The 22009-nt window shown below is 52.6% G+C and overlaps 9 protein-coding genes and 1 non-coding gene across 10 annotated transcripts; 5 read left to right on the plus strand and 5 right to left on the minus strand.

The window, feature by feature from the left end:
• Positions 1-3634: 3634 nt before the first annotated feature.
• Positions 3635-4300, minus strand: TrAFT101_004979 (uncharacterized protein; the record flags this gene model as incomplete). The annotated part of the gene is made up of 1 exon (XM_066127345.1): positions 3635-4300. The coding sequence occupies one exon, from the start codon at positions 4298-4300 to the stop codon at positions 3635-3637; it is 666 nt and encodes a 221-aa protein (XP_065983456.1).
• A 1291-nt stretch (positions 4301-5591) lies between these two features.
• TrAFT101_004980 (uncharacterized protein) lies at positions 5592-6135 on the plus strand (the record flags this gene model as incomplete). Its single annotated transcript, XM_066127346.1, has 4 exons — positions 5592-5625; positions 5688-5709; positions 5777-5911; positions 5964-6135. The coding sequence occupies 4 exons, from the start codon at positions 5592-5594 to the stop codon at positions 6133-6135; spliced, it is 363 nt and encodes a 120-aa protein (XP_065983457.1).
• Positions 6136-6265: 130 nt separating this feature from the next.
• Positions 6266-8871, plus strand: TrAFT101_004981 (uncharacterized protein; the record flags this gene model as incomplete). Its single annotated transcript, XM_024900430.2, has 4 exons — positions 6266-6413; positions 6632-6932; positions 7100-7952; positions 8014-8871. 4 exons carry the CDS (start codon positions 6266-6268, stop codon positions 8869-8871), a joined length of 2160 nt encoding a protein of 719 aa, XP_024759652.2.
• Positions 8872-9635: 764 nt separating this feature from the next.
• Positions 9636-11370, minus strand: TrAFT101_004982 (uncharacterized protein). The gene has a single exon (XM_024908282.2). It carries the CDS (start codon positions 11224-11226, stop codon positions 9889-9891), a length of 1338 nt encoding a protein of 445 aa, XP_024759651.2. The 5' UTR covers positions 11227-11370; the 3' UTR covers positions 9636-9888.
• Positions 11371-11513: 143 nt separating this feature from the next.
• On the plus strand, positions 11514-13486 carry TrAFT101_004983 (uncharacterized protein). The gene is made up of 3 exons (XM_024902587.2): positions 11514-11827; positions 11909-12477; positions 12562-13486. The coding sequence occupies exons 1-3, from the start codon at positions 11756-11758 to the stop codon at positions 13049-13051; spliced, it is 1131 nt and encodes a 376-aa protein (XP_024759650.1). The 5' UTR covers positions 11514-11755; the 3' UTR covers positions 13052-13486.
• A 182-nt stretch (positions 13487-13668) lies between these two features.
• On the minus strand, positions 13669-14490 carry TrAFT101_004984 (uncharacterized protein; the record flags this gene model as incomplete). The annotated part of the gene is made up of 2 exons (XM_024900351.2): positions 13669-13753; positions 13823-14490. 2 exons carry the CDS (start codon positions 14488-14490, stop codon positions 13669-13671), a joined length of 753 nt encoding a protein of 250 aa, XP_024759649.2.
• Positions 14491-14658: 168 nt separating this feature from the next.
• TrAFT101_004985 (uncharacterized protein) lies at positions 14659-14907 on the minus strand (the record flags this gene model as incomplete). Its single annotated transcript, XM_066127347.1, has 2 exons — positions 14659-14678; positions 14754-14907. 2 exons carry the CDS (start codon positions 14905-14907, stop codon positions 14659-14661), a joined length of 174 nt encoding a protein of 57 aa, XP_065983458.1.
• Positions 14908-15592: 685 nt separating this feature from the next.
• TrAFT101_004986 (uncharacterized protein) lies at positions 15593-17456 on the plus strand. Its single transcript, XM_024908281.2, has one exon. It carries the CDS (start codon positions 16028-16030, stop codon positions 17093-17095), a length of 1068 nt encoding a protein of 355 aa, XP_024759648.2. The 5' UTR covers positions 15593-16027; the 3' UTR covers positions 17096-17456.
• A 64-nt stretch (positions 17457-17520) lies between these two features.
• On the minus strand, positions 17521-17618 carry TrAFT101_004987. Its single transcript has one exon. It is a non-coding gene; the product is annotated as a tRNA-Leu (tRNA).
• Positions 17619-17802: 184 nt separating this feature from the next.
• On the plus strand, positions 17803-20060 carry TrAFT101_004988 (uncharacterized protein). The gene is made up of 2 exons (XM_024900425.2): positions 17803-18022; positions 18137-20060. Exons 1-2 carry the CDS (start codon positions 17902-17904, stop codon positions 19480-19482), a joined length of 1467 nt encoding a protein of 488 aa, XP_024759647.1. The 5' UTR covers positions 17803-17901; the 3' UTR covers positions 19483-20060.
• Positions 20061-22009: the final 1949 nt, after the last annotated feature.

The following is a 22009-nucleotide window of genomic DNA, read 5'->3' on the forward strand; positions in this document are numbered from 1 at the left end:
CCAGAAGATTTTTTTTTCTTCCATCCAAGCCATCGCTTTATCCACCAGTTAATGCTTGCCGCCACTACTGCTCCTAGCCAACAACTCTGTTTTCTTCCTTTTCAAGCTCGGGCTTCCCTGCACTAATTAGGCAATGGGGACCGCTGCAACGCCAATTGCGGTATCCCACTCAACTCCTCTCAGGTGCCTTCGTCTTGACCAGCAACTCTTTTAATATCGGGCCAAGCGCCAAAAGCTGCACGTTGCCCTTCGGAACATGTCCTCCCCTGTCAGCCTTGCCCCGATCGCCTCACTGGTTCTGATTCAAACGCAGGAACGTTGATGGTTCGTGGAATTCGGGGCTAGCAGGCGTCGTGCCCCCACGCTTGGAGCTGGAGGAGCTTGGCCCCTCATTTTGCATCTTGCAAATATGCGCTTGTCACAAGAATCCCTTATCCGCCCGGCTTTATTTGGAAAGCACGCATGCTTGAGATCAATGGCGTTCCATTCCTGGGGCACTACGCGGGGTATGATGGGAGGGCAATTAGCGACAGTGGCGCCGTCTCACCAGCTCTACTCATACTCTGAAGACTAGGCATTAGGTGGCACAGAGGAGCACTGCGGAGCTGCAGGCAGTAATATTGCAGACTCCGCTGGCCATCTAGCTAATGGCAATAGTATAGGAAATATGATGCAACGTTTGGTTTTGGTGGTCCTGCCGAGCCCACCGAGATCGTCTGGACTTGACGATCAGGGTCTTGCGCTGATTTGCTTTGCGCATCTCGCGCTTGGTGCTGTTTTCACGAATGGGGGCCACGCACCAGGCCTGACCTTTTAGGCGCTTGGGACGCCGTCCAGCGGCAAATGCTCCGGAGATGCTGTATGCGCACTCGGAGTCCGAAGCGCACGCATTCACTAATATTACAGCTCATTATTCTGTTTTGTCAGCCGTGTTAACGTATCTTCGAAACAGGACATTCGTCCTTGATCCTTTTTGGAGGGATTTGGAAAGCTCCTTATGCAAGCAGGCCTGGAAACACCAAGCAGAATTTCATCCTGCGGCAGCCCGGCATCTAATATCCAAAGTAGACCAGGAGCGTGTGATGGCACACAAACCACACAATACATAGTACGGCTTACAAACACGTGCTTGTTTGCTTCCAAATACGTTTAAGAGCGTCGCTTTTGCTGTCAAGCCTAGCGGACAGCGCGGTACGAAGTATATTTGTAGATTGTGGCGAGGTTGGCCAACGGAGCTGATATGTTACGGTGACACGTTCTCCTACCGTCACCGACATAAGCGTTGGCGTGAGGCTCATTTTTGGCATACGATTATAGGTACACCATGAAATTTTGGCCTGGCTCTCTGAGCTGGAACAAGCCCTGGAGGCCAGGTAATGCTCCGCGCGAGCCGCTGGCTTGAACCAAGGGGGGATAATCGCGGGATCCTCTCAGACGTATCAAAGCAGCTTACTTTGTGCCAGCACAACACAAGCCCGAGTTCTTTCAGCTGCGCGTCCGCTCATCGACACGGCACATGATTATGTGCTGTTCAACAGCACTGCCGCTATGGCGCAGCGATCGATACAATAGACACAAGTATGTCAAGGGGCTGGAATGGGTAGCATTTCCCGCCTGACACGATTGTGCAGCGATGCTGTCATGCCTGCTTCGCCATCAAGATGCGCACGTTGTCTCATGACTGGCAGAGGCAGATCCCAAGAGCGCAGCGCTGCCATTGGCCGTGAGCCAAAAGGGGCAGCGGCATCAATGATACGCCTAATAAGTGGTATTACGGATTACGGCTGAGGCACCAGACCATCATTATCGGTCAGGCCTGCCAAGAAATGGTGAGATATGCGGCATGCCTCTTGGGCTATCATATTACTACTTGCCGTTCATAGCGGCATCAATGTCTTGGGATATTACCATGGCGTGAAACCATTTGGCTAAACAGCTGGTGCTGAATGGGGCAAAAGGAGGCGCGCACTGGCTGGCAAATTAAGCATGCGATGCGTAGCCATGTCTCTGGCCTGTCTGAGTCCCTCCCCCCCCCCTTCATCTCATAGGCTGCTTCTTGCTAAGCGTGTGCTACGGGGTCTCACCTTAATCTCAACGACTAGGCTTGTTGAGACCAATTTCATGTCTCAGCTATCGAGCGTGGGCTTGGACAGTGAAGTCAGAGGTCAGCGACCCGTGCCTGTTCGGTACAGGTACGAGTACGGCGCAGGCTCAGGCAGCCACGTACTCGTACCAGTGGCCTGTGTGATGCGAAAAGGGTGCTATTGCGCTGGTCTGGTCCGATATTAGCAGCTCGTTGGCGTGTGAAGCCCCCCTGTAAACACCATCCGCCTCACCATTCACCTGGCGGAAGCACTAAAAGTGTGAAAGGCATGTTGGTAAGTACAAGTATGCCCCAACGCGGCAACAGTATACGAGCTGGGTAGCCTGGCAATGCATGATAGCACCGATACTTTTTCTCCAAGGTTAGCACGCACAGCTGTTATGCGTCTCTCCCTGGTCCTGTATGACGTCGGCCAGCCTGCTAGTGTGATGTAGCACTACTACTAGCGAAGCAATGCATTAACAGGCTTTTCAACAACAGGCTCAACAAGTTTTATCTTCCTTTTGTTCTCAAATGCTACTAGCTGAGGTCACGCCCGCAGGCTAGGGCAGCAACCAAGGGAGTCTGGAAGTGAGAGAGGGCAGATAAACGAGATGCTTCGTAATTGCGCCAAAAGAAGGGTCAAGCATCGCCAAGCGAGGGCCAAGCAAGGCTGGCGCGGCCCATCTTGGCACATGTATGCTTGTATCACGTCGAGCCGTGCGGTGACAACCCATAATTATTTATCAGATTTGCAATGCATGCAAGTTTTACGCCCATTGCCTATTACGTGAAGAGGAAGGGTAATGGCTAGCCTGCTAATCACGGCGCCTACCCAGGTCCGCATCAGCGGCCTTGACAAGCTGACGACGGAGATGTACTTTGTGCTTTGGGTGAATTGATCCGTGGCGCCCGGTGTGACTGGACGCCGCTATCGGCGATTCGAGAGACGGTTGAATGAGGGGCTTGTGGTGTTCTGGGGAAAGTCCACTGATACCGACTGGAAGACATGGGTCTTTGTCGCAGTTCTGAACGGTTCTGCAAAATATCAACAGCGGATGCCTGATTTTTGCCCTGCAGGGAGAACAAAGGAGCATGACGAGATTACGAACTATTACATACAAGCAGGACGAGGTGCGCTTTTGTGGCAGATGGAGGGGCCACGGATTGTGGTGAGCGTGACTCGAGGCTTTGGAGAATCGAGACAGAAACCAAGCAACCAGGCCTCGTGGGGGTCGGACCTCAACTGGTGCAAAAAGACAGCTCCAGCCAGCCAGATGAAGGGAGCAGCACAAATTAGCACGTGCTAGCGAACAGAGGCTGCCGTGAGTTGGGGCGGGATGCGCACACCCACTTCGGGTTCTTCCAATGGAATGGCTAAATTCATGGAAGGCAGAAGCCAACTGCTATACGGGGAAGGGCGAATTGGAGAAAGGCCTGAAAGTGGCGAGGCCAAGGAAAACCAGCAGAAGAGATCATCGCTGTTCTATCGATCAACATCATCGATATCATCATCTGCCACGCTGCATCATTTGTCAGCATCTGGCTATGTCACGCTGCTGCGCCGGTGAACGCAATTACGTAGCCGCAATCTATCTCCCTACATCTCCCTGGAGCAATCTCTTCTTCACCTTTTCTACTCTGCGGCACAGGCGTGTCGCGGCTAACGATGATTAGCAAAGATGGGCTTGAGAGGGGCCATATGATGGCGGCGATGTGATCGGGGAGCCAGCTCCCGAGCAAAGGCAGCTGAGCAACACCGGCACTGGAGCTTCCGGCGGCTTGCAGGTAGGCTTGCGGTTGGGTGGTTGCGCGCAGCGTGCTTCTATTAATGTAAATCGCGGGGAGGGAGGAGATCCAAGGCAACACCACATCGATCCTTGGAAGACGATGACTGGGACTGGGGGCCAGAGCTACTGTAGGAGACTTGAGAGAAGGATTGGTGAGACATGGAGGATGTGCATGTACAAATGTGAACACAAGCACAAGGCAGGGAAGAGAGGAATTAAAGGAAAAACCGCCAAGTGCGCTAAGCATTGGATAAGAGAGAAGAAGAGAAAGAGAGGGAGAGAAAGAGAAACAAGCAGAGGCCAATGGAGGCATTCGTGCTCCCGCTGCACATTCATCACCAACCACCACGAACATACGCGAACATCCAGTACATGTCATAGGCCTACTGTAATACAGCAAGTAGTAGCGGATAGCGGGAGATTGCATCAGCCACCGAAAGCCAGGATGCACGCCCCAGGACACACGCCCCTGCGAGGGTGTAGCCCAAAGCGAGGGAGTGGCCTTGAGGGGCCGGTCATCTCTCGGCGCGAGTCCGATCACAGAGACCCAGAATTCAGTCTACAGGCACCCTAATGAGGCGCCACGGAGGGTTTCGGTGCTTAATCGAGAGAAGAAGAAAAAAGAAGCGTTTCTGCCTTCTTCTGTTTTTGTTACTAGGGCCGCTTCTTCCGCGGTGGCTTTGTGGCTGCAGGCTTAGGCCAAAGGAGTTTAGGACGGACTACTGCCGCCCACACGCTTGGCGAGAGACGGCTTTTTGTAATATGAGAGCGAGACGGAGATGGGATGTGGGATGTGGAGGCAGAGAGAAATATGTCCGATATAGAAAGTAGTGGTGGACGGTACTACTTACTGTAGCAGGTCGGTGGCATGTACGAGTAGAGCAGAGTGGGCTAGGCTAGGCCTTTGAGTAGCAGCAGAGCGCCGTGGTACATCCGGAGCTCCATGATAGTACATGAGCGTTTGCTGTGGATGTATGCACGGAGTTGGGACTGCCAGGTGAGTCGTGCTGTAGGCGGCCAGCCAGCTTGTGCCTTTTTGGGGGTTCGAGAGTCATCTGGGCCATACATATGGTATAAAGCCCTGCTCTGTTTCTCCCCGTCGATGCTGCTTTGTGTGTTGGCCCATGGACTTTTCTTCACCTTGGCCTGCCTTTCACTCTGCATCTCGTTGAACGAACAAGGCTACTTTGATACAAAGCTCAACTAACGCCCAATCGATTGCCTACTATCTATATACTTCGGTGCTTGCCTCGGGGCTTCACAGGCTTCTTGTCCCGTGTTCAAGGTTTGCCCTTCGCGGACTAGGCATCAGGATAGGCTTTCTCATTGCTATTCGCTCCTTTGCCTATCTGCTTCACGCCATCATTATCGATCAACCAGCTCAGGTACCGGCTGGCCCGTTGTTCCCAATATATCTCCGGCCCAGCAGCTGGGCGAAGCGGCGAACCACAAACCTGGAACGTCACCTCACCTTACCTCACCTCACCTTATTTCAGTCATCTCTGAGGCTCGCGGCTCGGCTTCGTATTCTCGAAACACCCAAATTTAGGAGCAATCCCATCTCGTCGGTCATCAAACACTCCTTTTCTGGTGGCCATATAACGGGCTTCTGACGTATGTTGGCTCCAACTCACACCTGATCAATCACCCGTGTTTTTGCTGTTTTATTGTGGGCTGGCTGGCGATTTTGTTGTATGAGGCGAGCCCGCTGCCCTATTATGGATCCCAGCTTATCTTTGAGCATCCTACGAAGTACTATTTAATTCATTTCATGCACAAGTGCCGACATGATGCTAACGGTATTTATCACACAGGTCTGGCAATATTTATTTATTTGTTTTCGTCTGCCTGTTGCCAGCATCGCTACTCACCCAGCCTTCAACGACTTCACCACATATTACAGCATCTCGCTCACTCTCCCTTCCCGTGCTCATCTCTCGCCTAGTGCCAGCTTATTTTCCCCGTCGAAGAAGGGCAACGATCTGCTGCTCGCACCGGATTCGACCACAAAGTGCCAGCTAGCCCCACCCCAACGCCTGTGCGACGTACCGGTACCTGTGGCCGTGCCCAGTACCTGGCTCCTCTGTCAGACTGCCCATTCCTGCTGCGACAGGCATAATCGCCCGCTACAACCGCCAAACCATCCCCCAAGCGCGCACGCCCCAACCCCGAACCGTCAAGTACCGCTACCTGCAGCTCGCAGCACCGGGCCTGTCGCCACGCGTTGTCGCTTCACTGGGTTACTCCCTGGAGCGTCGCTGACACGCCCCCCCTCAAAGAGAGCCTCCAGGGCCCTGGCCCGCTAACCTGAGCCACCCCTTCCAGCGCTCCAGCCCACTCGTCCACCCACGAGCCGGTCTCGCAGAACGCTAACACGCTATTGGACGCACACATGCTGCAGGCCATTAATTTTCCTGCGAGTGCGAGCCGCCTTCCTGGTTCGCCTCCCCCGACGTTTGCGTCAAAACACAGGCATCTGGCCGCCAACTTTGACCTTGCAACTCTCCAGATGCCTTCCGCAATATCTTTTCGAAGAGAAGGTGTGTAGCCCGGTCCATCACTTTTTCGTCACCTAGAACTCAATCCCCATCGACGGGAGTTTGTTTCCAACTTTGATACCTTTTTTTTTTCTTTTTTCGGATTTGCCCACCTTCTTTAATCATCTCTTTCTTTCCTCTTTCATCCCACTATAATTTTTTTTTCCTCGCGCCTCTACTCCAGAACGTCCTGCTTACTTCCTGCCCCTCATCGCAAACAGACGCTGGCCGACGACTCGCAAAGCAATCAGCTCTCGCCAAACTGGTCATGAACAACCGGCTGTTCTCATCGCCGCCGTCACCTCATTCTATTTCTCCCACGTCGACATCGCCGACGTCCCCCGAGCTGGAGCAGCATCCCCACCAGCTGGCCGTGCTGCCGCCCCCCACCAAAGATGTCTACGGCCCTCTCCAAGCTCCCATCCCATCCATGGCCAACGCCGTGCGCATAATGAACGACCTGACAGACACTCCTCCGTACTCAAGAAGCGTCACGTCGACTGCGCCCAGCTCGCCGCGAATGTGAGTGCTTATAAATACCTTCACCCCGCATGCCCCAGCTGGTTTTTTCTTCACGGCTTGCTTCTCCTATGAATCATTCATCATCCTATCTACTATTCACTATCGCCGTATCTTATCAAGCGTCCATGCGATAACGGCAACTTACTAATTAATGTTTCGGATGGCAGTCCTCCCCAGCGACAGAACTCCGGCAGCCAAACCCCGCGAGTTCGACCCCATGCGACGACGCTTAATATTCCGGGCATGACCAGGTCCAAGGTCTCTCCCGATGGACGAATTCCCCAGCGCGACGTGGCAGCCAAGCTTGTCATTGTCATGGTCGGCTTGCCCGCCCGTGGAAAATCCTACATCACAAAAAAGCTGCAGCGCTACCTGACGTGGCAGCAGCATGAATCGCGCATCTTCAACGTGGGGAACCGACGACGTAAGACGGCCGGTCGCAAAGTCTCAATTCATCCCAAGCTGGCCCCAGAACCCGATTGTCTTGATCCTCCTGTTCAAGCCGCCGAAATACTGCTAAATGGCTTTCCGGCTCCTAGCGACGGCTTGAGCCCCCGAGACCGAGGCGAGCCTACTGAGCTTGATCTAAATCAAGCCATCGAGGAGCAGAAAGAGGCCGATCAATCGGCGCAATTCTTCGACCCCAAGAATGAAAAGGCAGCAGCCATGAGGGAGCAGGTGGCAATGGACACCTTGGACGAGTTGTTGGACTACCTCTTGAATGAGGGTGGTGCGGTTGGCATTCTTGATGCCACCAACAGCACGATTGCGCGAAGGCAGCACGTGGTTGATCACATCAAGCAGAGAGAACCCAAGCTTGGCATTTTGTTCATTGAGAGCATCTGCCATGATAAAGACCTGCTTGAGGCAAACATGCGTCTGAAGCTTTCCGGCCCGGACTACCGGGATAGGGACCCTATCAAGTCGCTGGAGGACTTCAAGGCTCGAGTGGCCGCCTATGCCAGCGCATACCAGCCCCTCGGAGACTACGAGGAAGAGCACGATATGCAGTACATTCAGGTAAGTTGACACCACAATTTTTTTTTTTTTTAAGCATTGCGTTACTAACTCGTTCTTGCAGATGGTTGATGTCGGCCGAAAGTTGATTCAGCACAGACTCAAGGGATTTCTAAGTGGTGGGCTCAGCACCTACCTCTCTAGCTTTAATCTCGCCCCCCGACAGATTTGGATCACCAGACACGGCCAGAGCATTGACAATGAGCTGGGCAGATTAGGCGGTGACGCTCCTCTTACCGAGCGAGGCCACTGCTATGCCCAGGCTCTCCATCGCTTCATCACACAGAAGCGAAAGGAGTGGATCATAGAGCAGAAGAGTAAGATGGCGCAGGCGTCATTTCCCCCCCTTCCAGGCGACAACACTCCCCCTTACCCCGACATGTACAGCGATGTCGACGACAAGAACTTTTGCGTGTGGACATCAATGCTGCAACGCAGCGTAGAGACAGCCGAGTACTTTGACGTCGATGACGACTACGACGTCAAGAACTGGGAAATGCTCAACGAGCTGAACTCTGGCCAGTTCGAGGGCATGACCTACGAAGAGATTGCGAAAAAGTACCCCGAGGAGTTCAAGAAGCGTGCCAATGACAAGCTCAATTATATCTACCCGGGTGTTGGTGGCGAGGGTTACCTCCAGGTTATTAGCCGCCTTCGCGACATGGTGCGGGAGATTGAGCGCATCACAGACCACGTTTTGATCATTGGACACCGGTCTGTCTGTCGTGTCCTGATGGCCTACTTCATGGACCTGACTCGAGAGGACATTACCGATATGGATGTGCCTCTGGGTATGCTCTATTCGATCGAGCCGAAGCCTTATGGTATTGCCTTTCACGCTTACCGCTACAATGAATGGCGAGGCTGGTTTGAGGAGCTCCCCAATTACAAGCCTCAGAAGGCTGCTCGTGGCACCGTCTGAAAGCTCTATTTTTGCATTCTCCTTTTTCTCATTCTTCATCTTTCCTTTCTTATTTCTTTTTTTTTCCTTTTTTTTTTAAAAAACTGTCTCTTAAGATATCCGCCGGGATAAGCAGGCCAGGCAATGCATTAGCTGTACAATATTAACGGAAGCAATTTTGGCGTTGGAATGGTACCCGCGGAAGGATCGCGAGGTTTAGGGGGAAATGGACTCATCATACTCAGGGAGAAACAGGACACACAAGCATAACATGAACGACTACAACTTTTCATTCTACAGGAAGAGGACGAGGAGAAGTAGCCGTTGATCGCAAGTGGACGCAAGTCTATTTGTGAACTGGGCACTGAAAATGCCTTATCTGTCTTTTCTCTTTCTTTTTTCGACCTTTTGTTTTTTTTATTTATTTATCCTTTTTTTTAGCTGCCTACATTCATCTTAGGCAAGCTCATGGCGTTTAAGGGGAAACAAGAACGAAGGAAATGTGGCACTTTAGCCGGCTTATGGATTTGATTTTCTTTTTTCCTTTTTCTTCTGTCGGATTTTGTGTGCCGACTTTTGTTACATTTCTGCGACGAAGACTAGACGGGAAAAAAGTAACGTACTCTGTCTTTCATGTTTGTTTGTTCTTCTCTACAGAAGCAAAAAGTATTGGAAGATGTTTTTCTTCGCGTCTAGCTGTGATAGATTTAGCTTTTTACGATGTTGTCTGCGTCTTTTGAACGAAGAGATGAGATGGTATTTTCGCAGAATTGACTATTTGAAGAGAAAATTTTGATATATTGCGCCTCTCTTGCTATATATATGTATATAACGAATAATCTTTGATTCGTTAGTGACACCGGCAAATATGATACTACAAAAGTCCAGTCCATTATGTATCTCGTATAATAAACAATAACCCCTTTCAAACCCTGAACGCCGTGCCATGCAACTACCGTAAGGACCCCCTTTTTGCGTTTTGATATAAACCCTTGACAAGTAACAGTAACCACTGCCCCCATAAGACAACACACATTTTTACTTTTCTCGAGCCAGCACCATCTTTTCTCTCTCGCTCTTGCGTGCCTGGAACTGCTTGCTCGAGTGCTTCCGCTCGTTCTCCTCTCTTCGCTTGATGGACTTGAGCTCCTCGTTCTTGATCTCGCCGGCCTTCTTGATGACCTTTGGCAAGTGCCGGTGGCGCTTGATGCGGTTGATCTCGGGCATGTGTCCGAAGCGCTTGATGAGAGCGTCGTTGTACTCGAGGGCCTGGCGGTGGCGGGCCGACTTGATGCCCTGTCTCTGCGAGGCGTTTGCGCGCCAGATGCGGACGTTGCCGTCATCGGAGCCGGACAGCACGTACTTTGCGTCGGGCGTCCACTTGGCAGACATAACGCGCTGCATGCGCTTGGTGTGGTAGACGTCGCGCGAGTGGCCGCGGTCGCGCTCCCACAAGCGCACGGTGCGGTCCCACGAGGCGGTGACGAGCTCCTCGCCGGTGGGAGAGAACTCGACGTCCATGACGGCGGCGACGTGGCCCTTGAGGACGTTGCGTGCGCGGTCAATCTTGCGCATATCGAAGAGGTAGACGTTGTGGTCCTCGGAGGCGGCGGCGAAGTTGAAGGCCTCCATGGGGGACCAGGCGATGCGGTTGCAGGCAAAGGTCAGGACGGACTTGGTGACGGGCGTGGAGGTGCGCAGGTCGTAGATGACGATGGAGCGGTCGTTGGAGCAGGAGGCGAGGACGGACGTTTCGACGTAGTTGAAGGCGACGTTTGTGATTGTGTCGGTCGAGGTTGGCCAGTGGAGGACCTCTGGGGCGGCGGTGTGGCGCTCGAGGTCGTAGATGGAGATTACGCTCGAGGCGGCGGCGAAGGCGTTGCGCGAGCGGTGGTGAGACAGGCTCGTGAAGGCGCCGGCTCCGAGCCATGACGAGATGGGTGCGGATTCGCTGGGCAGGTTGTACGGGTCGAACAGCTTGATGGAGCGGTCGGCGGCGCAGGTCAGCAGCTTCTGGTCGCGCGTCCACTCGAGGCCCTTGACGATGTTCTCGTGCGCCGTGGCGTGCCAGATCTCCTCGCGGGTGGCCAGGTCCCAGACCTTGACGACGCCGTCGCCGCTGCCGCTGGAGAAGCGCTCGAGCGAGTTGGGGTCCTTGGCGATGGAGTAGACGCCGTCGACGTGGCCGCGGCCCAGCTGGCCGACGAAGGGGGCGGCGTGCATGCGCTCGAGCTTGACGGCGTTGAGGGCGCGCTTGTACTCGCGGGCGCGCTCGAAGGGGTGGATGGCCGAGTCGAGGTTTCGGGGCTGCTTGACGGTGTCGGTGCCGGGGGGCTGCTGGGCCGATACGGATCGGCTGATGGCCTTGATCTTCATTGTGATTTCGTGTTTCTTCTTCTTCTTTTTTTCTTATTCTAGTTTTGTATCAATTGACCTATCGAGAATTGCGTTGTCCGGCTGAGTTGATAATGGCCAATAGAAATTTGGGAGATTATCGGTTTCTACTGTTCCAACATCCCAATTGCAATCAACGTTCGTTGGTGTTTCGCGGGGAGATTTTTTTTTTTTCGTTATCACAAAGGTAGCATGCGCCCGATAAGACGTGGAATTACTAATGTTCCGACCAAGCTTGCTTCTTTAATCGATATGGGTGGCGCGCCGCTGCAGGGGTTCTAGCGGTGCGTGAAGCGCATTGGAGACTTTGCTGGCTCATCTTTGCTTCACTTTCTCTCACGCACGTTCTATCAGAGTCCCGGTCTTTCTTCTAAAGCGCTGCAACACGCCCGGTTCCATATTCTTATTCATTGTTGCATGTGTTGAGAATCCGAGACAAGGACCGAATTCTTCAGCACCTCTCGCGCGCGCCGGAGTCCGGCCAGCTTTTCTTCTCCTCTTCTTCTCCAAGATGGATGCCTTGCACTATGATCCGATGGCTATGGATGGGGAGCCGGAACAGCCCCAGGTCAAGATCTCAGCGGTATGAAGAAAATGCTTCGTGGCTCAATCGCTTCATGGATTAATCTCCTGACATTTCATTTCTCTGTTGCTCGCACCTTAGGCCGATAGCACGCGCGTAGATTTCGAGCTCTCAAGAACGAACCTGCCATTCGCCAACGCCCTGCGGCGAATCATCCAGGCCGAAGTACCGACAATCGCTATCGACCTGGTAGAAATCGAGGTCAACAGCTCTGTCCTGGCCGACGAGTTCATCGCGCACCGACTGGGCCTTATTCCCCTCGACTCCAAGGGCGTCAACGAACTCAACTACTCCCGTGACTGCGACTGCGAACAGTACTGCGAGCACTGCTCCGTCAGCCTTACGCTTCACGCAAAGTGTACCAGCGACGAGATTATGAAGGTCTACGCCCGAGATTTGGTGGTGGATGGACGACATGCGGGTTCTGTTGGAAATCCCATCATCACCGACCCGGAGGGCCTGGGGTGCTTGATTGCTAAGCTGCGGAAAGGCCAAGAGCTGAAGATTACGTGCATTGCGAAAAAGGGAATTGCAAAGGAACATGCAAAGTGGATGCCTACGTCGGCCGTTGGCTTCGAGTACGACCCTCACAACAAACTACACCATCTTGACATGTGGTTTGAAAACAACACCGATCCAGAGAAGGAATGGTAAGCTTATGCTCTCTCTCTCCCTCTCTTTTCCACTCTCCGAGGAATAGTAAGTTATGGGTATCAATCTAACTGATGCTCTAGGCCAAAGAGTAAATATGCTCAGTGGGAGGAACCCCTTCAAGAGGGCGAGCCCTTCAACTACGATGCTGTGCCGAATCGATTCTACTTCGAAGTCGAAGCGTCAGGAACCATGGAGCCGGATTTGATCATCCAAGGAGGTATCCGAGTTTTGCAGCAGAAGATTGGAGGGCTATTAAAGGGTCTGGACCCAAGAAAGTACGGCGGCGACGATGCCGACATGGACGGCCCTCGGAGCCCGGATATGAACATGGACGGCGGCACTACACCTTGGCAAGATGGCGGATACACAACTCCTTACGGAAACAACACGGCGTACGGAGGGGGTAATACGGCATACGGAGGTGGTACTTCATACGGTGGCAGCGCAACCGCCTATGGAAGCGGCACGGCATACGGCGGCAGCTCGACCTCATATGGCGGCTCGGCGGCCGGGTCGGGTAGCGGCGGATACGGCTCAGGACCTTATAGCCAGGGCAGCTCTTGGCAGTAAATGGATAGGGGAGGCGTTTGATGGGATGACTGGGATATTTTTGCTTTCTCTTTTTTTTTTTTGTCAACTCTCGCATAAAGCAAGGATGAGGTTTTTTTTTTTTTGTTCACGCCTCTGGATTGTACAATATTTGGGATCGACAGCGTTAATAGTTAGAGAGGTGAGTGCAAATCTTCTTCTCAAAAAGTTAAAGGGGAAAAAACACAAGCAGACATTCCGGGAAAAAAAAAATAACATTATACAATTTGCAAATCATATTTTAAATCATCTGTTTGTCTGCCTGACTTGTCGGTCTGACTTGTTTGTTCATGCTACCAATCTATCGTTGTATCTATATGCGGAGATTATGCTAGAAATACTACTACATGAGAGAGCACCATGGCCCCTCTGCTATTGTGTTTGTATAGCTACAGTATGCGTGTCTGATGTAATGACACCTGAGAAAAAGTTACAAATATTTGCGAATCAGATAAAACAAAAGCAAAGTCGCCCAAAAGTCTAGCAAAACGCCGCCACATTCTATACAAAGTGCCATCAACACATTCCTCGAAATTTTTCCTTTTCCCCCTTTTCGGCCTCCCTTATCCAAGATACGTTTTTGTCACCTTCCGATAAGTCTATGTTGCCTTTTCGTCCACGCCTTTTACTTTTCTATAAACCTTGCGGTGCATCTCTAGAAAGACGAATGTACAGATGGTGTGTCTTATCGAGGTTTGACGTTAGCAAATCCAAACTAAAAGAGTGTGTATATGGGGGGTTTCGTCAACTTACGGGCCAAGTCGCAGGAAGCTAGGGACCCAGCCCTTGAACATCCAGCGAATGCCCTCCGCTTTGTTAATGTCTCTTATCAGATGGAGGATGCCCTGCTTATGCGACGTGGACATGACACGCGTCTTGATGACATCAATTGGACTTGTTGCCGTGGCGGCAGCCAAGCCAGCCAAGAACGAAGCTGTGAAGTGTGTCGTGAGGGTATCCCCCATGGGGGTGTAGTCCAGCAGCAGGCGCTTGAAGGTGTCGTATGTGGCCAGCTGACCGGCCGTCATGACCGCCGCGCGACAGCTATTCGGCAGCCAGCCGCGGAACCAGCTCAGGGCACCCTCCTCTCTGGCCATGCGGACCATGCCGTCCACGGCGTGCTTGTAGTTGCGGCGCTCGGCGGGCGGCAGTGCAGCGTCGTGCTGCATGCGCACGTTGATGACATCGGCGAAGTTACCGGCGATGCCGCCAACGAAGCCCGAAGCCATGGCCATGCCGATGAGCGCCGGGAAAGAAGGCTCCTTGCCGCCGTGGGAGCGGATGTAACGCTGCTTGATCTCCTCGTAGATGCCGAAGCGGGCGGTCGAGTAGGTGAGCTGGCGGAGCAGTGAGGCGGAGATGCCGCTGTAGAGGCCGAGGGGTCCATCGTTCTTGATGACGTGGGCGAAGGTGCCGCTCATGGATTTGGGGGCATCGGCTTTGCGCGTTTGTAGGCGGACCTGAGGTAGGAGTTAGAAACGACGGGGTTGTTATATTGCTATTTAAAAGACGTTCAATTCGGATGCGCCGTGCCATGATGGGAGCTTTTTTGTGCGCCAAACACCGGCGCAATCCGTATTATCATTATATCAAACACTGCGTACCTTGACTATACAACTAGGTCAGCATGGAGTTGATACGGCGCAATATAGGAGTTCAAGATGACAAGAGAGTGACAACATACTCAAGTCCAATGGATGTGTAACGCAAGCTGCCATACTACTTGCGCTTCCTCCAAACCAAAAGGGATACCGCATGGCCGGCGCCCTCTGCTTCGACTTCTTCTTCTCGCCGGCATGAAGCTGGGCCGGGGAGGCGGCTTGTGTTGCTGAGGTCATCTTGGGGCAATTCAAGTTGCGCGCAACGCCAGAGCGTTTCTGTCAAGGGGTTGCAGAGGAGACGACGACGAGGGACTACGGGGACATTCCGCTGAGGGAAGCATTCAAAAAGAAACAAAGATTTATTTATTCCCGTATCTCGACACAAGAGTTTCCCCTGTCCCGCCTTTTTGGTTTTCCCACGATATCCGAGGTTCTGGGGGAGAGAAGAGATGGGAGGACGGGGTGTGCACGGGATTTGGAGAGAGAGATGGGGAGAGAGGAAGAGATAAAGACGACGATTGTGCACCGACAGGCGAGAGACTGAAAGCGAGAGCCGTGTTGAAAGGCTATTGACGATGAGACAAGAGGAACGAGACGAATCGAAAAAAAAAGATCTGCCTCGTCGGACGTGGTTTTTGGCTTGGCTGCTGATGCTCCGTACTTCGCACATGGAAGCGCTTTATCAGCCCCGTTGATTTTTCTTATCGCGATCGGCTAATTTGCAGGTTCCGCCGGTCAACCGTCTCGGAGCGGACTGCCGCGCCGGGCCGAAAGGCGGTCAGCGCTGGCGAGCTGCGCAAATCGGCGGCACAATTACAGGGCATGCATGTGCTGCAGTAGTTGAATGGGCTGACAGCCAGTGCTGTGCTGTCTCGTAGCCCGTTCTTTGTTTATGATAGGCGAGGAGCGTTTCTGCTGCGCTATGCTTGATTACGCATGGGAGCAAGCATACATAGGCGGACAATTTTTCTTTCTTTTTTTTTTTTAAACCCCGGCTGGCACGAACTAGGTAATACCTACTACCTAATCATACACAGCATAGGCTATTAGTCGGTGAATGTGCGGCTGGCGGGGGTTCCAAGAGACCAGGACAAGACATAACAAAGTCGCATGACGGCTGTCGGACCGCCTCGCCGTTCTCCTCACCGTCCTCTTGCATCTGCTTTCTTCCTCTGGCGTTCGGCAATCTCCATTCGCTACGCGCGTTGCTGCTCCGCTGTTTTCGTAATTATGCTTGCACTGCTGTGAACTGTGAACTGGGCTCCGCATATTGCATGAATGAGTGGCTGAGCGAGCGAGGGCGTGGCACAAGACGGGCGTGAGATATAAACAAGGCACACAACGACTCTGGCCAGCGATGGCTTCAGTCGGCCTGGAACTCGTCTCTCATCCGCCGCCTCATGAATCGTCTTACGACGCGCTCCAAAGGGAGCAAGATGACGCCATCATCAGAGTCGCGGGCTACCATCGAATGGATTATGCCATGCTGACTGCCTTCGTGTCGAGCAGCGATCACTCCGTCGTGAAGTCGTCCATTTTGACGTCAGGCATCGTTCCCAGGATGGGCCTGGGTGTCTTGAATCAGCTCCCCGTAGAGCTGCTGTTTCAAACTCTGCGCCATATGGACATGCAGTCGCTCTTCAACCTCCGTCAAACCAACCTCAGGGCCCGCCAGATTGTGGATTCGCTGAAAGAGTACAAGGCTGTCGTGGCCCATGGTCTGATGGCGTACTGCGCGCTGCTGCGAATGAAGCTCGCCACGCATGTCACGCTGCTGGATTTCTACAGGGTGCTATGTACCAAGGATTGTGCCTTTTGTGGCAAGTTTGGAGGCTTTGTGTTCCTGCCTACGTGGATGCGCTGCTGCTTTGAGTGCATCGAAGAGGATCCGGAAACAAGGATGGTGAGGGTGGCCGAAGTGAGGAGGCTGTTCCGGCTCTCTCGCGCCGAGGTCAGCCAGCAGCGGTCGTTTCAGTCATTTACGGGGCTGTATACCGAGGGCCTATATTCAATGAGGAGATCCTACCAGCAACATCGAATCAAACTGGTGCCCTATTTCCCGGCCATGAAGGAGTTTGGAGACCGGCTAGAGACGGGGGCTGCTCATTCGCAAAGGCCCTTTTGGGATCCGATTCACAACTTCATGGCGTCGTGCGAGCTTCCGTATTATGATCCGCAGACCAAGGTGGTTGAGGAAGGAATCTCATGTGCTGGCTGCGAGAGGACAGAAGACGGGGAGCCCATTGAATTGAATCCTCCGTTTGGATATAATGACCTGTTCGATGAGAGGCCCTGGAGTGAAGTGTTCTCGCGAGAAGGCTACTTGAAGCACTTCAAGATATGTGCGCAGGCGCAGGCGCTGTGGAAGTCCAGCCCGGAAGCTGCCCTCGAGGCCATGATCAAACGGGATACTTGCCAGTATTGAGCATTAGTTGGGTCGGGGCCCTTGGCCTGCGGCGTGTTGCGTATGAGGTTCTTACGCTTGGAGCATAGAGTGTTAAAAGGTGGAAGTATTGAAGCTGAGTCTAAAATTATAGGAGCTGATATTAAAAGTTGAGGCGTGAATGAGTTGTGATTTACAACAAGACAGCCGGGTAGACGACTGAAGGATTTACTTGAAGTAGGTAGTAGTATATGGTTGCATTTCTTGGAGTAGGGCATAACATAGTATAGCGTAGCATGCATTGGTAGTATATAGCGCCTGATTCGAGTTGACATTTTGTATGAACGTAATTCCCAAACGCATGTTACTTGAGTAATATCAATTTCTGTGTTTGAACAACAGCAAAAAATAAAATATATCAGATCCATCCATTTAAGTATTCAAGGGAAAATGGCAAAAATATAAGTTGACGAGAGTGGGACTCGAACCCACGCGGATTGCTCCACCAGGAATTGCTGTTAAGGTAGCCTTAACCTGACGCCATAACCAACTCGGCCATCTCGCCAATCCATTTGATGATGAGCCAAAGGACCGGAATGTGACTATGAAGCTCGAGCTCTAGGGTAATAATATCGCAACTTTTTTTTTCACTTCCCCACTTCGGCGCTGGATATGCGTTTAAGCGGGCATTGGTGGGATGGCATGAGCTCAGTCACTCCAAACTCATCAATGAGAGACGACCGGGTGACGGCCTTTCACGATTAATTTGGCTCCAAGCAATTTTGGGGGGTGTTCTGGCTATCTCTCAATGAGGCCGTAAGAGGGCATCTTATCTTGCAATTATCAAAATGGCATCTGCCAGAATGGGAAGCATGCGCTGCTTCCTCGGCCCCTCATTTAGAGCTCGACAGCTCTCATTGAGCTCAAAACCGTTGCGACAGGGATTTGCCTATCGCTTCTACTCTGCAGGTTAGACAAATTCCGCATAGAGCCTGTTGTTGGGTGAGAAAGAAAGACAAAAGAGAAAGGCAAAAGAATGTCCAGTCTTGATTCTAATGTGTTATTTCTATTATTGGCTTCCAGCCTCAAAAACCAAACCCGAGGATTCAGCATCAACAGTAACTATCCGTGGAGACACACACCCTACAGCAAAGCCGTGGTTCAACGTGCCGCCAAACATCGTCTCCAAGACATCTAGGCGTCTGCATCTTCAGCCTGACCATCCAGTCTACATCACCCGGCAGATTATCCAGTCCAATTTCCCCCAGCCGACATACAAGTACTACAACGAGTACAGCCCCGTGGTGACGACGAAGCAGAACTTCGATTCGCTAGGCTTTCCACCGGATCATCCAGGGCGAGCACTCACCGACACGTATTATCTCAATGAGAAGCTACTGCTGAGGACACACACCAGCGCACACCAGGCGGATACCTTTAGGGCGAATGAGAGCGATGGATATCTCGTCTCGGCGGATGTGTACCGGCGAGACGCCATCGACCGGAGCCACTACCCAATCTTCCACCAGATGGAGGGTGCCCGGTCATGGGACCGTAACAAGGTGCCCAACGGAGACATAGCAGCTGCCGTCTTGGAGGATCTTGAACGCCTTCCAAAGCACGACGTGGTAGTTGAGGATCCGAATCCTCCCATCCACCCGGAACGGAATCCATTGCAAGAGGCGCATCACTCGGCGGCAGAGGCTGAGGCATTGGGAAGGCACCTAAAGCGGTCACTTGAAAACATGGTAGTCGACATCTTCACGAGGGCAAAGGCGGCAGCGATCAAGGACGACCCGGACTTTGTGGATGAGCCCCTGAAGATGCGATGGGTGGAGGCATACTTTCCGTTTACAAGCCCATCATGGGAGTTGGAGGTTTACTACGCGGGCGACTGGCTGGAAGTTTTGGGCTGTGGTGTAGTTAAGCAGGAGATCTACATCAACGCCGGCGTGCCATCGCAAGTGGGCTGGGCTTTTGGCATCGGCATCGACCGCATCGCCATGCTACTGTTTAAGATTCCAGACATTCGGCTCTTCTGGTCCGAAGACGAGAGATTCCTGTCTCAATTCACTGGTGTCTCAGCCAACCTGGATACGCTCAAGCGCTTCGTGCCCTTCTCCAAGCACCCGCCCAGCCCCAGAGACGTGTCATTCTGGATCCGCTCGACGTCTGCGGCTGGCGGGAACGACAGGGCCATCCTCCACGAGAACGACGTAATGGAGCTGGTCCGCAGCATTGGGGGCGATGAGGTCGAGAGCGTGAACCTTATCGACGAGTTTGTTCATCCCAAGACGGGGCGGAAGAGCGTGGCGTACCGCATTGTCTACCGGCATCTCGAACGCACAATGACCGGCAAGGAGACAAATGACCTTCACGAGAAGGTGAGGAACGCCCTAGTAGAGAAGTTTGGTGTTGAGCTACGGTGAAGGGTGACAACGAAGACGGCGATGATTTGAAGAGGAGGATTTTTCAGCTTTCTCCTCATCGGTATGGGGGCTGAGTGAGGCTTGGCCAGCACGCTATCAATTAGTCTTACGTGTAGAAAAAAAAGGGGGGGCGAAGGAGGAATTTGCCGCAGCGAAAACCGCTTGGTGAAGCTTTGATGCCGGAGTAGCACTGAGGCTGAAGAAGGGAACCGTTGGGTGAGGGGAGGGGGGGCAGCCCCGGGCTGAGCTTGGCAAGCTTAATCGAGATCTCGAGACAAGCGGTATATGCGTTGGTTGTCCCGTGTCACATGAAAAACGTGTACGGTGTTAGTTATATGTCAACTCAACCAACCCTGTATTATATTAGTAGTATCACCTATTTTCTTCGACATACCCTCCATACTTTCCATCTCACTTGCCTTGATGCCGTATATGGAATCTGAATACGCGCTACGAATACGGCAATAAGGAGCATACGAGTGTTGAATACAGTCTTATTGGTGAAGAAGCATGAATTCTCCTCTACAAGTGCCCCATAGTCAACCTAGCAACCTAGACTAGGTAGTAGGGCACACTTCAGGTAATCATTGGTATTGCTGCGCCTCGCCGCTTTGACAAGCACAGATGCTGGCTGGGCTCTATTTGATGCCAGAATTCCAGCCGGACAAGGCTGGATTCGGGGCCGACGGTGACGTGGCAGGGGAGGGAAAGCTGCAGCTGCGGCAAGTTCGGCACGATTTAGTAGTGAGCCGGGGAATTTTTTTTTTTGATGGTGAATTGTTGGGGATCGTTAAGCGAAATGAGGCCTTGCTGTGCATACGATGTTTTTTATGCCATCTTGGATGTCGTTGAGAGGGGAGTGAGGCTGAGCCACAGAGGCAATCCCAAATGTGGCTGGATTCAAGAAGGCACGTACGCAGGAGACCTTGTGTGGATGATGAGTCAGCTGTCTCGGTGCAGGTATGCACTGTAATGACGTTTTGTGAGGCATCCCATTGGGCTGGACAGATTGGAACGCAGCCTTTTTTAAGGTTGCCTCGTGGCTTGTTTCGGCACAACATTAATCATGGCTGCCACGACATAGACTTGGCAATGGGCATGTTCGCTCCGGATGTTGGTGAAAAAAGCTTAACGTAAGAGGCTGGGCTTGCCGGGAGCCGTCAGCGCAATGGCCCGGATGGCTGCCAGGCGACAGAGACGAGTGGGAAGCCTAATGGCATCTCATGCATCCTCATTCTAATACAGTAAGTAAGCCGCTCGCTCGCTACATGCCTATCTTGGACGATACGCCTCGATTCCCAGTAAGAAAAAAAAAAAGAAGAAGAAGACATGGAGTCCATCGGGGGATATTGCCCCGAGATGGACACTTGATCGAATAGACTGCTGCAATTATATTAGTACATGCACAAAGGTTCCCCTCGGGAGGAGTCTCGGGCTTGGCTGGGCTTGGAATACTCAGCACGGCACGGCACAGCACAGCACAGCAAACCTAGATGCCATAAAAAAGAGAGTAACTAGGTATACGGTGTGTTATCAACGCCCAGAAGGGGGGGAAAATGACAGTCGAAGCTGGATGGCCTGGTATGACACAGCCCATGTTACGGATATCATGGCAGAGAGGGGAGTCGTACGTAAGTTGTCGACGCTGCACTGCCGCGATGTTTGATCGCCCTGGATCAAAACAAGTGGGTAGGCGGGCACGATCAGACTATGCTATGTACATACTTGAAATCTGAGCACATAATGATGAATGATGACAAAAAAAAACATCAGGATTGGGTATACATCTGATTCACCTCAAGAGTTGGTTCGCAAGGAAGGTCGGGGAGCGAGTGATTGGTTTGTCCCGGGATATCCTTCGATACGTTTATGGAGTGTGACTGCTTCACTCTACCTCCAGCAAGCATCCATAGGTACCTTATCCTTTACATGTATGTACCTAAGCGCCCGGGAAGCGACGGGGGTCTGCGAGCTGAGCTTTGACGGGCAGAGGTTGTCGCCGTGACCTCCGACTATGCGTGCTGCAGCAGCAGACAGTGAATGTGAGGTAGCATCGATATGCAGGTACTTTCGCGCGTTATACTGGATGTGGCTTGACGGAGGCCGGCGGGTAGGCCATGCGACCATTCTTTCGATGCATGAGAGGGAAATCTGGAGATAAGGGATGGACGGTGGACACGTCTGAGAACAGCAGCAATCGCCAGCTTGGCATCATTGCGCAACGCCAGCAGTTCTGGCAGGTTCCAGATTTCTCAGCTGGTAGCCGGTAGAGACGCAAACAGGCGCGGAGGCTGTCGAATCTCTACCTGATTCTCGGCTGTACCGTTGCGCTGCGTCGCGAGGTCGCACAGCCTCAAAAAGGGCACTCTGCGAAGGCGGGGAGATATTTGATAGTGCAGTAGACGGTGTTCCTTTTCGGCAGCTGTACTTGGATGATTCTCGAATGGGTACCTGGCAAGTACCTGGCCACCATCCCTTTTCTGCGCACGATATGCCCCAAAGGCTGTATTTGGCAGGTATCCGACTC

Source organism: Trichoderma asperellum, chromosome 3 (genome assembly GCF_020647865.1).
Source record: "Trichoderma asperellum chromosome 3, complete sequence".
Lineage (NCBI taxonomy): Eukaryota > Fungi > Ascomycota > Sordariomycetes > Hypocreales > Hypocreaceae > Trichoderma > Trichoderma asperellum.